At 49.1% G+C, this 14,979-nt stretch overlaps 1 protein-coding gene across 2 annotated transcripts in view; it reads right to left on the bottom strand.

Moving 5' to 3' along the window:
* Positions 1-14,979, bottom strand: part of LOC116862686 (5'-nucleotidase domain-containing protein 3) — a 57,525-nt gene that overhangs the window by 19,978 nt on the left and 22,568 nt on the right. For both annotated transcript variants that reach the window (XM_032850048.1, XM_032850049.1), the window contains exons 3-5: positions 6,600-6,674; positions 5,886-5,941; positions 375-465 (exon numbers count right to left, since the gene is read on the bottom strand). In XM_032850048.1, the coding sequence (XP_032705939.1) occupies positions 375-465; positions 5,886-5,941; positions 6,600-6,674 (222 nt within the window). The remainder of the gene's footprint in view (positions 1-374; positions 466-5,885; positions 5,942-6,599; positions 6,675-14,979) is intronic.

Genomic DNA, 14,979 nt, shown 5'->3' with positions numbered 1-14,979 from the left:
CAAAAGTCAGAGAAACAGAAACTTCCCTTCAAGTCCAGGGTGACCTGCTGTCCTCAATCTCAGGGAAGGCAACTATAGCTGCCCTGACTTCATCTAGAAAGTGGGGACATGCCTTGGCGTAGGGGGCTGTAGACAGTGGGCAGTGCAAGGAAGGTATTAAGAATCATCATCAGGTAGGGAGGAAAGAGCTAAGAAAGGGGAATCATGAGGGGCCTAGGAGAAATGCCACCATACCAGCCTCTCACAAATCCTGGGCCCAAAGTCCTGAAACAGTCCCAAAGTCCCTTGGCAGTTCCAGAGGCGCTCAGAGAGATTCTAAGTCTACCAGGCCATGTCTGCTGACAGGCTGCTTTAAATAAATAATCTCTCATTACCTTTCCATAAAAGTCGCTCATCTGTTCCAGAGGCACGTGGGACCCCTCGTACATTTCAATGACTTCTTCATCAGGGACAACACTGAGGCCTCTGGAAAAATCACAGGTGGTGCAGTTAGACTCAACTAGCAAGAGCAGTGACTTTCAGACCTCAGGCAACTGCTGGGATTTTTCAGCCCAGGTGCAAGATGTCACTGTCACGAGGAGGCGAGACATGCCACAGGTAATGGCTACAAGTAACAGGCAAGAAGGTGCTGTTGCCACTACCACCGCCAGGATTCCGTGGGTAACAAGGGCAGGAAAAATAACACCTACTAGGGATGCCAGGTGTGAACTCCACACAGTCAATCACTTACTTCTCAGCAATCCTAGGGGGGAAGCACTAACATCTTCCCATTTCCCAGCAGAGGCAACTGAGGCCCAGAAAGGTCACGTATCTTACCCAAGGTCCCCAAAGTGGTGGGACAGGACCAGATCCCAGGCTTTCTGCTCTAGGGGCCCAGGCTCTTCAACCACTGATGTCACACGGACCATCTCAACAAAGTACATGGCCTCGCTTTGCTTTGGGGGTAGTGTCCGCTTTGGGGTGGGTCTATGTTTCCATTTTTATGTTTTTAACACATCAGGGAGAGAAAAGCTAGCATTGTCTCTATCATCCTCCTACCAGCTGACACTCTGACCTAAGAAGGTCAGCGCAGAGATGGGAAAAGCCACGCATAAGGCTCAGGTGGACTAAACCCCATGACACAGGCAGGAAGCCTGGGTGCCACCTCCGGGAGGGATGACCCCAGAGGCTAAGTGACAGTCCAGACCAGTTTCTTCACCTATTAAAAAGCCAGGGTAACATCTGCCCTCTGCCTGTGTCCGGAAGCCACGGGAGAATCTGCAAATGAATCCAACTCCTCCAGGAAGGGAAAGATAAATTTTGGAGGCAGAGCGACCCTGCCGCCAGTGCCGTGAGCAGGTGCTCTTGCTGGGGACCGAATGCTCTCGCGTCTCCTCACCTGGCACTGCCCACTCTAGAGCGTCACAGAGAAAAATTTCTGTTCCCAGCTGCTTCTCTAGGGAAGGTGCTTGAGAAACAAGACATCCGTGGCAAGGAGGTCACAGAAGGAATGACGGAAAGTCCACCCAGCACCACAGACAGTGGGAGGACGAATGATGCACTGCGAGTCTAACACGAACAGGCTACTTATCTTATAAAATCACCAGGATGGCATTAAAGTACATACAAAATGTAATTTATACTTGATATGTAAGTAGAATGAAAATATAATTTCAGCCTCCTTCTGTTCTCCGCCCTCCTATAACTTTCAAAAATACCCCAGGGGATTCATTAGTATTTTGCCCCTCCCCCCATCTTCATCAACTTCTTAAAACTTCCAGCCTTTGAAAACAAAGGAGGCCTTGTACTTCCTGATCATTCTGGGCAGTGACCTTGGGGCACAGCTCCTGCTCAGGTGTGTACCCGCCTAAGACTCTAACACTTAGAAGGAAACTATAAAAAGTAGAAGAACTCTGTTGGGTGAGTCATTTTCCTGCCCCCACATGAGGCCCTGCCCTAACCCAGGTTTACAGCCTCCCAGGCTGCCCAGGTCACGACTGAATGTCAACTCAAAAGCAGTGGTGACGTAAGAGGTGAGAGGAGTCCACTCCGGCAAGTGGGAACCCGAAGGAGGTGCGCCCACAGGTGCAGCAGCCCACAGGACCGGGCCCCCGGCTCTGGGCCACGGCCAGCCGCGCCCGGAAGCAGCCTCAACCAGTGCGAGGATCAAAATGCAAAGTACTTTACGTGGCCTTATGTGGCTGTAAGAAATACAAACATTAGGAGCACAGATCTGAAGAGTCTGCCCAGGGTTCAAATCCCAGCTTCCGTCATTAGTAGGGATAGTACCTGGATAAGCAATGGAACCTCTTTGGGTCTCAGCATCATTTTTAAAATGGGAACAATAATTGTACCTGCCTCCAGGCATAACCGAGATTGATTGAGCTCCGATATACAGAGGAGTATACAGTTGGCACTAGCAAAGCCTTGCCGGTGTGCCTGCGATGAGAACAAGCATAGGCTTTCACAAGATCCTTAGTCAGAACTTAAATCGTAGGTACAAAATGGGGCTGTGGAGACAGCCAGTCTGCCTCCCCCTCTGCCCTGTGCCATTGACTCCACAGCCCCCAACACAAAATCCAACCTGACAGAGGAGCTGGGGACCCACCTGACGGCAGGTGTCAGATGGGCAAGGCTGAGGAGGGGGCATTCTGCCCTGCCAAGAGCTCATCCATACCGCTTTTCAGGGGAAGGCAAAGGCAGTGACATTTGGTGTGCCTCTCCTACTCCAGGCACACCCTGGTCTGCATGACAAGCCACCCCCAGGCCCACCAGCAGCATCAGGCCAATTTTACAGAGGCACAAACCAAGGCTTCAGGATGGTCAAGAAGCTGCTTGCATGGGAGCAGTAAGGCCAGGGCCCACACTGAGGAAGTGGGACTCCAGAGCCCACGTGCGCACCCATGCTGCCTCAGCCCGCCACACCCCTCAGCGCTGTGACCACAGTGACCTTCCCAGGACCTGAACACCAACATTCCTTTTCCTTCCAGTGCCTCAGCTGGCTTCTCTCACCTAGCCCTGTCCATACTCCCTAAACACAATGGAAAACTTACCTACAGAAGAAATAAGACAATTAGGAGCCATAGGACTGTGTGGTCTGAGAAGAGGAAAAACAGACCATGTCGGGCTGAGAAGAGGGTGAGTCCTCAGCACCAGCCAGCCTTGAAGGAAGGATGCGTGAGATCTAAAGCAGCAGCAAGGAAGGAAAAGTGCACCCAAGCAGGAGCAGATGACAAGCAGCGGGAAAGGAGAGCTCAGAGGAGAGGAATAGATGTGCTGTGTGCAACTGCCTCACACACGCTGAGATTGGCTGTAACTGCTGGGAAGAGACCATCCCCTGCTCCTGTTGACCTCTGGCCAAGGGTGTTGCCGGGGTCTCATGCGGAGGGGCCTGCCTGGAGCAAACCCAGAGGGAGAGAGCCAACAGATGGAAAGAGTTCTGACAACATCAATTTGGCCCCTGGAACCAGACACGCCTGCAACGGGCACTGTCCCTTGGGCCGCACCACAGGTGAGCCACTGTTGTATTTCTGGTTAACCCTGTCTGAGTCGGGTTTCCGTACCTGTAACCAAGAGTCTTAACTGATCCAGGAAATGAAAGGCTATGTGTAGAAGAAAAGTAGGGTACGGGTTTAGAGAAGGTTGGTGGGAAACCCAAGAGGTTTGGGCTCCATTCTCTAGGCAGTGGGAGCCATCCAGGATCGCAGGAGAGAGGGTCTGTTGAGGGCATTGCTTTAGATGCATGAGTCCAGCAACAACGTCCAGGAGAGACCGCACTGCAGGAAACTGCAAGGGCCCTAGAGAAAAGGATTAAGTGTCTGAGCCAGGGAGCTGACGACAGGAACAGAGATGAGGAAAAGATCCGAAATACCTGTGAAGGATTTCATTAACCTAATCCGTACAACAAAACCATGCTGCATGTAGGCCAAGGGCAGAGGCTCCAGAGCCAGACCACCTGGGTCGGAATTCTACTTCTGTGTGGCCTTGGCCAAATTACTTAACATCTCTGGGCCTAATACCCATACCTACTTCATAAGGTTATTTCAAGGATCAAATAAGTGAACACAAATAAAACACTTAAGACAGTGTCTATGCTGTAGCAAGAGTTAATAACTGCTCGTTGCTATTAATTATTACAAATATTATTATTTTCATTAACACCATCTCTTCTACTTCCCGAAACACCATTAAAATGATAGTAAAAGAATAAACGACTCAGGGATGCCAGAGGGCTCAGTCACTTAAGCACCTGACTCTTGATTTCAGCTCAGGTCATGATCTCAGGGTCGTGAGACTGAGACCCTCATTGGGCTCCATGCTGGGTATGGAGCCTGCATGGGATTCTCTCTCTCCCTCTGGGCCCCCACCCAGCTTGCACGCACAAGCTCTCTCTTAAATTAAAAAAAAAAAAAGAATAAACTCCTCAAACAGTGAAAGGATATGAGAGCAAAGACATCAGCAGACAGGACATTTCAACACCTTTGTGGAAGACAAGTAGAAGATGAAAAGGGGGCTTCTGGCTTAGCAAACTAAGAACAGGGGCGTGCAAGGGTACACCAATGTGAAGAACTGATTAGTCGCCACAGCCCCCCAGAAAGGCTCAGCCCTGAGAGGCACCGGGCAGCTCTGGGGGGTGTGCTCCAGCAGAATGAGGGAGTAGAGCCAGAGAGAGGAAGAGACGGGCACCGGGGAGTGGAGAGAGAGGCAAACCCAAGCCCCAGGACAAGCCATCAAAGAAGATCAGAGCAGAAGGAGTAGCCAATTAAATACAAAAGGAACTGATAGTGTATCTCAGACATTTAAATCCTTGGAAATAAATACATGGATGATACTGGTGATGGAACATTGAGAAAAAACTCAGGACACCTCTACAGAAAACAAATCTAAGAACAAGCAAGCACTGTACCAGAGGAGGGCAGTCACCGTGAATGACATGGCATCAGAAGGAACGAGACCTGCAGAGTCATGACGCAAACAACGCCCGAGGACAGAGGAACCAGCCGACACTCACGGACAAGCGTGAGCCCAAAATGGGACGTGTGCGCACACCCAGTCCTGTCCCGTGGCAGAGACAACATCCAGAATTAATAAATTAGGAAAGAGAAGTATGAGCACGGTATTTAGAAATAATGACGTGAAGAAAAAACTGAAGAGTGTAAGGGCTTGGGTGGGGAGGGGGACAGAGGGCTACTGTGGTCTGCCACAATGCTCTCGGTGGTATCCGATCGGAACGGTGCGCACGTTTAAGTTGGACAGAAAAACATTAATTTTAATGAAGAGTTGTGAAAGAAGAAGCTAAGACAGGCACACCTCTTTTTAAGGTACAATAACCATACTCCTAAATCTCCCCCAAATTCAAGAATTAGAAAAGGTAAAATCCTTCATTTTTGAAGTGACAAAGATTCTGGACTGAGCTAAGTGCTTCTACTAATTCTAATGAAAGGGGGAGGGGAGTTTCCTTAATATCCGAACTATTCAACTGCCATGGTGGGAGCAAGAACCCCCTGCCTTACCCCAGCCTCCCTCCCCACCCAAAACCTCGGCTCCAGGACCCTCACTCAACTGGCAGATGGGCACGTCTAGAGAGCCTATCCTCCCCCAGAACCCCCTCCAGAGCGCCCCCTAATGGTCTAAACACCATCATCACCTTGGTCACTAAGGACTGCAGTCACTGGTTTACTTAAATGGCTTCCAACCTACACTCCAAGCTCCCTGTGGCATCCTTATAAGCCGAACCCCTTGGATCTGGCATAATGGACCCCAGTAAATGTTCTTGAATGAATGAGTGAATAAATCACAAATACACACACTACAACCCTCCTCATCACCAGGCCGTCAGTGGGTCTTGAAACCCAAAGCCACCTGGTTACTGCGAGTGAATTAAATTTACCTCCTCTTTCGCTTACCTGTAGACAGTTCCCAACTGGATGTAATGGAAAGCATCAATCTTCATCAACACTGCCTTCAAAAACATAAACACACATGCGGGTGAATAACGGACGGCAAGCCGCATATTTAATGAGAATTTCAGGGGTCCTCATAAATCCTAGCAACACCAGGTGGACGTGGCAAAGAGGCACAGTGTACGTGTTGGACAGGTCTGCTTGTTGATTAAAGCACTGTGGGGGCGCCAGGGGGCTGGGTCAGTGAAGCATCAGCCTTTGGCTCAGGTCATAATCCCAGGGGTCCTGGGATCGAGCCTGCCACATCAGGCTTCCTGCTCAGTGGGGAGTCTGCTTCTCTCTCTCCCCCATGCTCATGTGCACGCACATGAGTACGCTCTCTAATAATTAAAATCTTTAAAAAAAAAAAAAAAGCATTGTGCAGTCTGTTAAGGAAACGACTGATCTGCAAAAACAACAGAACAGGCTGCTCCTCAGAACACCAAAAACAGCTTCTAGAAATAAGGAGTATCTTCCAAGTAGATAAACACATTCATTTTTTTTCTAATACAGTCATTTGCAAAAGGCTTTATCCAAAGATGTTTTTTAATAATTCAGTTCTGCGGCCCCAAGGAATAGAATTTAAAATCAATTTCTGTGTTCAGCAAAGAAAAGCGCCGAGAGTACATTATTCCCAAGCTCCATTAAAATGTTAGAAAAACACACAATGAAACCTACCCGCTGCACATCATAATGAAGTCCACGAATTGCAAAATTTGGGTCATACTCATACTTCCTGATTTCCACCGGATACTAAGAAAGAAGAAAGTAACTATTTTTAGCTAACAACAAACTAAGTTCAAGACAGCGTCCAGACTGGGTCCCTGTACAAAAGCTGAGGTGGCGGACACACTCTGGCGGGAAGATGCGGTGAGGACAGACCACAGCTTGGCCGTCTGCTTCTGGCCCAAGTACAGAGCTCTTGGTCACGGAGCCTTCCCTCCACCCACTCCTGTTCATCTACCCAAGCACAGGGAAGGCCTCACCCCCGGCCCCAGCTTTTCTCATCTTAATTGCCCCCACCCACCCCTTCCCTCTGCCCCTGGACCCCTATTTTCCCCAGAAACACATCTGCATCCACCTCCTCTGACTGTATTTAAGGCAGTGATGAAGAGGAATTGGAATGTCCCCTCTCCTAGAAGCACAGTTTCCCCAACACATCACCAACCATCCATTCAGCTCACATTTGAGCGGCTCAGTGTATCAGCCCCTGCATGGTCCCACCACCAGGTTTCATGAAGACCAAGCTGAAAACTTTTCAGGGGGGGGGTGCCCTCCATACAGCTTTCTTTGCTTTTCTCATCCAGACAGTCGGCTGCGGCTCACCCGACAAGGGCTGGAAGGACTCCCTGTTGTTAGGTTCAGCCTCGAGAGGCACCTCTCTCAGCACGTGGCAGCCCGTTACTGTTCCAACACTCGGACTCAGAACGTGTCACTAGGCTCCCTGTAGTTCCTGTTATCAAACCATTCCTCAAACTATGCAAAAACCCCAGCTCTGTTCTTATCTACTAGGCTAGGCATTCAAGTCCTTCTCTCCCTCCCAATCTCAGAATTAGAACACTGGTTCCCCTGCCAGTAGCACCAAGGTACTGAGCACGGTGTCCGCTGCTACTGCACACAGGCTCTCCCATTCCCATTTTACAGATAGGACACCAGAGGCACGGACAGACACAGGGTGGCCAGGCCACACAGCTGGGATGCAGTGAGGCACGAAATCAGATCTGGGCCTCTTCCCCTGCTCTCGCCTTTGCCCCTCGAGCACAGACCTGTAGGACAGAAGAGTACTCCTGAGTCTAGAGAGGCTGTGACACCAGGATCTTCCTTCCAATCACAGCGTAAACCCCTTAAGTAAAAATCTAGACAGCTGGGGGTGCCTCAGTCGGTTAAGCATCCAACTTTCGCTTTCAGCTCAAGTCGTGATCTCGGGGTTGTGAGATAGAGCCCCATGTCCAGCTCTGTGCTGGGTGTAGAGCCTGCTTAAGATTCTCTCCCTCTCCCTCTGCCCCTCCCCCACTTAAAAAAAAAAAGCCTAGACAGCTACCAAGAGACGCAGAACCTCTTCACCCAACAGTACTAACTTTCCATGGCCAGGGTCCCATTTGCGTGGGAACACTTCCCGCACCCACCAGGCTGAACGGCACACACACGTGTTCAAGCTGCACAGAATGCTGACTCAAATGTCACAGCTGAGCTCATTTATCTAACACCTGCCGCGCATGCCAAGAAATCACCAAATGCTATTTCCACTCGGAGGCGTTTCCAAGAATCCTGAACACCGTGTACAGTTCTGCATTTTCACGGACAGACTTCACACTCGCATCCCCAGAACCCCGCACAGGGCACCATGGTCACGCCTCCCAAAGGGAGGCCATGGGTCCGCACCCCTCTGGAGTCTCTTCCTAAACCTGGGAGTTTTGAGGAACGGGTAGGACACAGGGGAGATGTTTAAATGCTCCTGACAGGGGTGTTTTAAGGAGTCCTGGGCCACACTGTTCTGCACGCTTTTTGCAACGCTATCCTATGTACTCCTCACCGCACCAGCGTGGCGGGGGTGAGGCACCTCGTGGCCTTGGACTGTTGAGTCATGAGAAGTAGAGTCAAGGAACCTGCCCAGGCTCACAAAGACGGACCATGTTTGGGCCAGTGCTTGACTGCAGGCCCATGTCATACCCAAGTCCACCCCAACCTGCAATTCCCTCTGACTGAACAAACCCTGAGTCTCCATTCTGGACGCTCCTCGCTCCCGAGAGGGCGGGACCTGCACCCCAGAGGGCCCAGTGAGTTTGCTCTGTGGATTCGTGGTGATGAGCGCAGGGCAGCCGCTGCGGCTGAGACACGGCGTGTGAATTCGAGACAGAGCACAGTCTGAACGCCGACTGCTAGAAGTCTAGCGGCTCCTTCTTCGAGGGGCCTGTCTGGACGACCCCCACAGGGCACAGACAGCACAGTGAGACACAGCCACGTACCTACCATGGGCCCCAGAGCTGGGTGGTCTTGGGAAACCACTCCTGACAAACACACAGTGTTTTCCCAGGGGACCAGAGACATGGAAGACAATGTGGAGAACGGACAGAGGCAGCTGGAAGGGCCTCATGAACACTGTTGTCACAAAGAACAGGCTCCAGGGATGCGGGATGAGACATCGCATCCCAGTCCTACTACGTGCTAGCTGGGTGACCTCAGTAAGGGCACTCGCTGAGCGTCAGTTTTCTCGTCCCCAAAGTAAGGGTGCCAAGAGTCTTACGGTGGGTGGAAGCAGAGAAGATAAGTCAAAGGACGCATATGGGGGAGCACCTGGCTGGCTCGGCCAGTACAGCCTGCGACCTCTAATCTTGGGGTTGTTAAGTTCAAGCTGCACGTTGGGTGTAGCCATTACTTAAAAGTAAAATCTTCGGGGCACCTGGGTGGCTCAGTGGGTTAAAGCCTCTGCCTTCGGCTCAGGTCATGATCCCAGGGTCCTGGGATCAAGCCCCGCATCAGGCTCTCTGCTCAGCAGGGAGCCTGCTTCCTCCTCTCTCTCTCTGCCTGCCTTTCTGCCTACTTGTGTTCTCTATCAAATAAAAATAAATAAATAAAATCTTAAAAAAAGTAAAATCCTCAAAAAATTTTTAAAAATTTATAAAAATAATATAACGCATGCAGGCAGCGGGGCTGTCTCCAGCCCGTAGCAAGGGCGCAATGCCATGGAGCTGCTTTCCTGGACACGGAACTGGGGGCCTGGGCTTCTAGACCCACTCTGCTAGCCTCTGCTACTCCCCCAGAGGACTTCAGGCCAGTCTCTTAACCCCTCCAAGCCCTGTCCTTCCTCTAGAAAATGAAATGGTTGGACTGGGGCAATTTCTATGTTCCACTCCTGCCCCTAAATTGTGTTTCCCCATACAGCCGATCAAGTCCTCATGGTAGGCCCCTTTCCAACACACAGACAGACACACACACACACACATACACACATACACATGCACAGCATCCATCTCTGGGAATAACCGTCAAGGGCGACATCCCGTCGAGGAAGCCAGAGCTGCTCCCATCAGCCAGGAGGTTACACTTTCTCCAGTAGCCTACGGCTAGATTTTCTGGACTTGTCAGAGTGGAGAAACCTTCCACCAGCCTCAAAAATAGGGCTCACTCAATGTAACATGAAGATTACCGGTGTCTCTAAAAGCAGAACAAATAGTATGAAAAGATAAAAAAAGAACTGCCTGGGGATTTTTATTAAAATTTTTCTTATTTGGGCCCAGTCTGGTTTCCCTCAACACCTGGATTTGTTCTCATGCCAAGCACACTCTGAGCCGGCTAGTGTGTGGCGACAAAGGGAGAGCGAGGTGCTAGAGAAACGTCCCTCACAGCTCCAGGCAGAGCTCACAGTGGAACACCATGGAGAACCCAGGAGAACCCGGGAGCTCCCGGTGTGGGGGTCATTCCTACAGCTCTGCAGCTGGCCCGCGTGCCTCCTTTCTGGCGAGTGACAGAGCTCTCAAGACAGCTAGTAACCTCTACATCACAACACTGCCCATGAGTTCCTGAGGTCCAGATGCTTAGAAATCCTTGATTTTCAGAGTTCTAAGGTTATTTTAAGTAACCTAAATTATGAGTCCTACTAGAGGCAGGGCAGAAGAGCACAAAAACAAAGTTCTCTAAAATCTTCCCAAAATGTGAAGCGAGGGCAGAACAACTGGCCTTTGAGTGGTGATTGCACACCAAACACAACATTCTCACTCAACTGTGTCCTTTGTGCCAGGGCCCAGGAGTATGGCAGTAAACAGGACGGACAGTCCCCGCCCCTAAGAAATTTACACTCTTCCACAGGGAGGCTGACCATAAACACCCAGCATAAGGCCTCCTGGTGAGAAGGACTACAGAGCAAATGCAATGCAAGGGCTCAGAGATCTGGAGGGGAAAAAAAAAAAAAACATGAGGAGCCAGGCCTCAGATTGCCTAGGGCCAAGAAGATTGTTCCAAAGCCGAGGAAATGCAGGTGCAGAGGCCCAGGGCAGGAGGGTCCAGCAGCTCAAGGAGCAGCGAGAACACTGGTGTGGCCACAGCCGAGTGAGGGCAGGATGGGTAGAGAGGGAGAAACGGGGGGCCTGGGCACACTGGAAGGCCTTCTCTGTCATTCCAAGCACACTAGGAGGGCTCAAGCAGGTTTTGGGTCCAGGAGCCACATAGCTGGAAGGTGATGGTGGCCTAGATCAGAGCAGTGGCAGCTGGGAAGAGGGGGACAGAGCTAGGACATATCGTCAATGAGTGAAAAGAAAGTTCACAGCTGCACAGGGTCCTCCTGCCAAAGAGTAGAACATGGAAAGGGAAGAGTAACTTCATGTGGCAGAGATCCTAGACACAGACCTCAGCCACGTGATAGAGGCCAGCGTCATGGGTGGTAAGTCACGCAGACAATGTGTACCCTTGACATGAACATGGTGAGAGTGGCACCCAGAACCCCCGTCTAATCACAGGAAAAATGTCAGACATATCCCAAGAGAAGGCATCCTCAAAAAAATGCCTGACTAGTACTCCTCACAAGTGTCAAGGTCATCACAACCCAGGGAATTGTGAGAAATTCTCAAAGCAAGCCTAAGGAGATATGACAGCTAAATTTAACTGGGGAGTCCGGAATGGGACCCTGGAACAGGAATAGAACATCAGGGAAAAACCAAGGGAATCTAGAATCCCGGAAGGACTTTAGTTAATAAAGATGGATCGATGTGGTCCTTTTGTTGTGATAAATGGACCACAGTAACGTAACCTGGGAACAAGAGGGGAAACCAGGCTTGGGATACAGGTACAGGAATTCTCCCCATTAACTTCACAACTTGTCTATAAACCTAAAACTCTCCGAAAATTAACAGTTTATTTTACAAAGAAGAGAGAGTGAGAACCCATAGGGTTTGCTGACAGATCAGACACAGCATACAGAAGAATGGCAAGGGTCACGGTTGACATTAGCTCTGGATTTAGAAAACAGGTAAATGTCAATGCCAGAGAATGATGAGGGCGCGTGGCTCTTGGGTGCGAAATCCAGAACACCCTTTCTATTCCTTGGTGGACCCATGAAAGGGAAATGTGGATACAATCATTACCCGATATTATTCTATTCGTAAAAACTTGTTTTTCTTAAAGAAAGAAAGAAAGAAAGAAAGAGAGGGAGGGAGGGAGGAAGGAAGAAAGGAAAAAAGTAAAGGAAGGGGCGCCTGGGTGGCTCAGTGGGTTAAAGTCTCTGCCTTCGGCTCAGGTCATGATCTCGGGGTCCTGGGATCAAGCCCTGTATTGGGCTCTCTGCTCAGCAGGGAGCCAGCTTCCTCCCTCTCTCTCTGCCTCTCTGCCTACTTGTGATCTCTATCAAATAAATAAATAAAATCTTTAAAAAAAAAAGAAAGAAAAGAAAAGGAAAGGAAAGGAAAGAAAAGAAGAAAAACAATCTAATTAAGAAGGGGCTCGAACTTTTACGTTTGCTTTTTGGGAAGCTGTTCTATTACTGTGCATCTTAAAAGCAGATGTCTTCCCATCTCTACAAGTACATTTAGACTTTGGCAGGAAAAATGGCACCAAATTAAATGCCTCTTGGAAGAATTATTTTGTTTCATCAGAGCAAGAGAAAAATCTGCATAAGCATAATTGACTCTATTAATATGCCTGATATAATTAGTGTTATGACTGATCTCTTTTATCAAAGCAACAAACAGACATAATGGGACTGAAATTTCAGTGATCTTAAATCCAGAAGCTTTTCTAATCATAATGATTGCACCTTCTTTTCCCCACCTATGTCATCTCTTTTCCCCCAAAATTCAGACATTTTTTATCTTCATAAATTTTTTACCTTCATGAATATTCTATTTTCATATGAAAAAAAGGGTATAAATGAAAGGTGTTATTAATCCCACAAGGGACAACAAGGAATAAAGGAGAGAGCATTTATGCCTTGGAAACAGATTTAAGTTCAAATCCTGGTTCTACCTCCTACTGATCTCGTGGGCTTTGAACTACCAGCTCATTTCCATTAGTCTCAGTGTCCTCACCTGTAAAACAGAGACTATTTGTAGGGTTATCACAGAGAAACAATGCTAGTCACGGCTAACATTTAGTGTTTTCTCCCTGCCAGGCACTTTATGTATATTAACTCATTTAATTATGACAATGACATTATAAGCAAAGTACAGTCACTGTGCCCATTTCACGGCAGAGGAAACAGAGGCTCAGAGAAATGAGGTCAGTTTCTCAAGATTCCCTGAGCAGTCAGTGATGAAAAGTCAGGATTTGAACACCAGCAGTCAAGCTCTAGAACCTGTGCACTCAGCACCTGGCAGGAAATCAACAGACGGCGCTGTTAATAAAATGACCTTCATTTTATAAGTGATATCAAAGTCACAGCAAATGCCACAGATGATGGAGGACTAGAATGCCAGCACCAGTGTAACACCCCTTCGGTTCCATCTCCTGGTGGGGTGGTAGTGGAGAAATGCTTCAGCCTGGCAGACAGGGTCACAAAGGTGGGACCACCTCGTTCTTATTCTGCTGTCACTCCCGCAGTGAAGGGGGGTGTCTGCCTGTTCGACAGGAGAGGAGAGTCTCTCAAACAAACAGAGAGGTGCAGCTGGATGCCCAGTGACTACATGGGTCTGCATGTGGGAAAGTGGCTATAATAAAGAAAGCTGGCTGCTGGCTTAGTGACAGAAGGGAAGGTTATTTTTGGCAAATGCCATTTCTGCATTTTGAATGAGGAGAAACTGAGTTGCTTATTAAATCCACTGATAACCCAAAGCTGAGGGGATCATTTGATACATTGCATCAAATGGTAAGGATCCAAAACTAATGGAAACTTTGGTAGTATTAATAAAGGTATGATATGCAAAACCAGGGAGGTGATGATCTCCCTCTATTCCACACCAGTCAAGCCCCAACTGCAGTAACATCTTCAGTTCAGGGCCTCACATATGAGAGGGATAAACCAGAGCACACACACAAAAAGGGTAAATAAGATGATAAAAGATCAGAAAGGAGGCCAAACGAGAATGGTTGAAAAACTACGAATTATCAGCCTGGGAGAAGAGACGTTTTCGACGGCATAAAGGCTGGACTACATGACACGCAGCCCAGTAGTGTAAAACATTACTCTAGTGGATACAACGTTAGTTCTCTCAGACCCACCAGTCTGCCCGCCCCCAACACAACTTTGCAGACAAACTCCTTCCAGACTCTGCTGAACTACTGCCTTTGTCGTTGTTTCCCAGTTCCCTCAGGCAGGGAAATTTGCTCCAAGTAGCCTCTCCACAGCCCTAGATCTTCCTGCAGATACGGGGAGAGGCCTCCAGCAGGTGGTCACATAATTCCTCTGCTTCCATGGCTGACTCCACTGGGGTCCCTGTGGGGACGACTCTGTTGGGACCTGTGTGCTCATCCTCACGCTCCCTGCTTCTATGACAGGACCTGGCAAGCAGCGGGGGGCTTAGGGAAGGCTGAAGCAATGCATGAAGGAAGAAATGACAAGAGAAGAGATTGGTGGTGACAGCTGCAGGAGGACAGCACGGTTCTAACTCCAATCAGGAGTGTGCCCCTGCAGTCAACGCACTCTGTCTGAGACAAACAACTGAGCTGTACTTCTCGGGGTGCTGTGGGGTTCTCAAAGGGCACTAATCCAGGTGGCCCCTGAAGATGTCTCATCCTGGCTCCTGAAACGTGAACTCAAACTTCACTACAGGAAAGCATGTCGGGTTCTGCATGTTTCCTTTTTCCTTCCTTACTATAAGCCCTTAACAATACTATGCAGCAGAAGACGTTCGAATGTCCTATACGTAAGAACAAGTCAAGTCAGGAAGGACTTTGAGGGATTTCTTCTAACTAGAACTCAATGGACTGCCAAGTTCATCAGCTCTGAAAGAAACTGCGTCACTGCTCAGGGAGAAATGAGAACACGAAGTCTATAGCCCACCTCCACGAACACCTAACTTGAGAGTCTTTTGTCAAAGAGACATTTAAAGATTAAAAAAAAAAAAAAAACTGTCTTCCAGGGGCACCTGGGTGGCTCAGTTGGTTAAGCGTCTGCCTTCGGATCAGGTCATGA

Source organism: Lontra canadensis, unplaced genomic scaffold (assembly GCF_010015895.1).
Source record: "Lontra canadensis isolate GAN:19392208 unplaced genomic scaffold, GSC_riverotter_1.0 scaffold300, whole genome shotgun sequence".
Lineage (NCBI taxonomy): Eukaryota > Metazoa > Chordata > Mammalia > Carnivora > Mustelidae > Lontra > Lontra canadensis.
The sequence above is the reverse complement of the archived record's forward strand: the minus strand, read 5'-3'. Positions and strand labels throughout refer to the sequence as shown.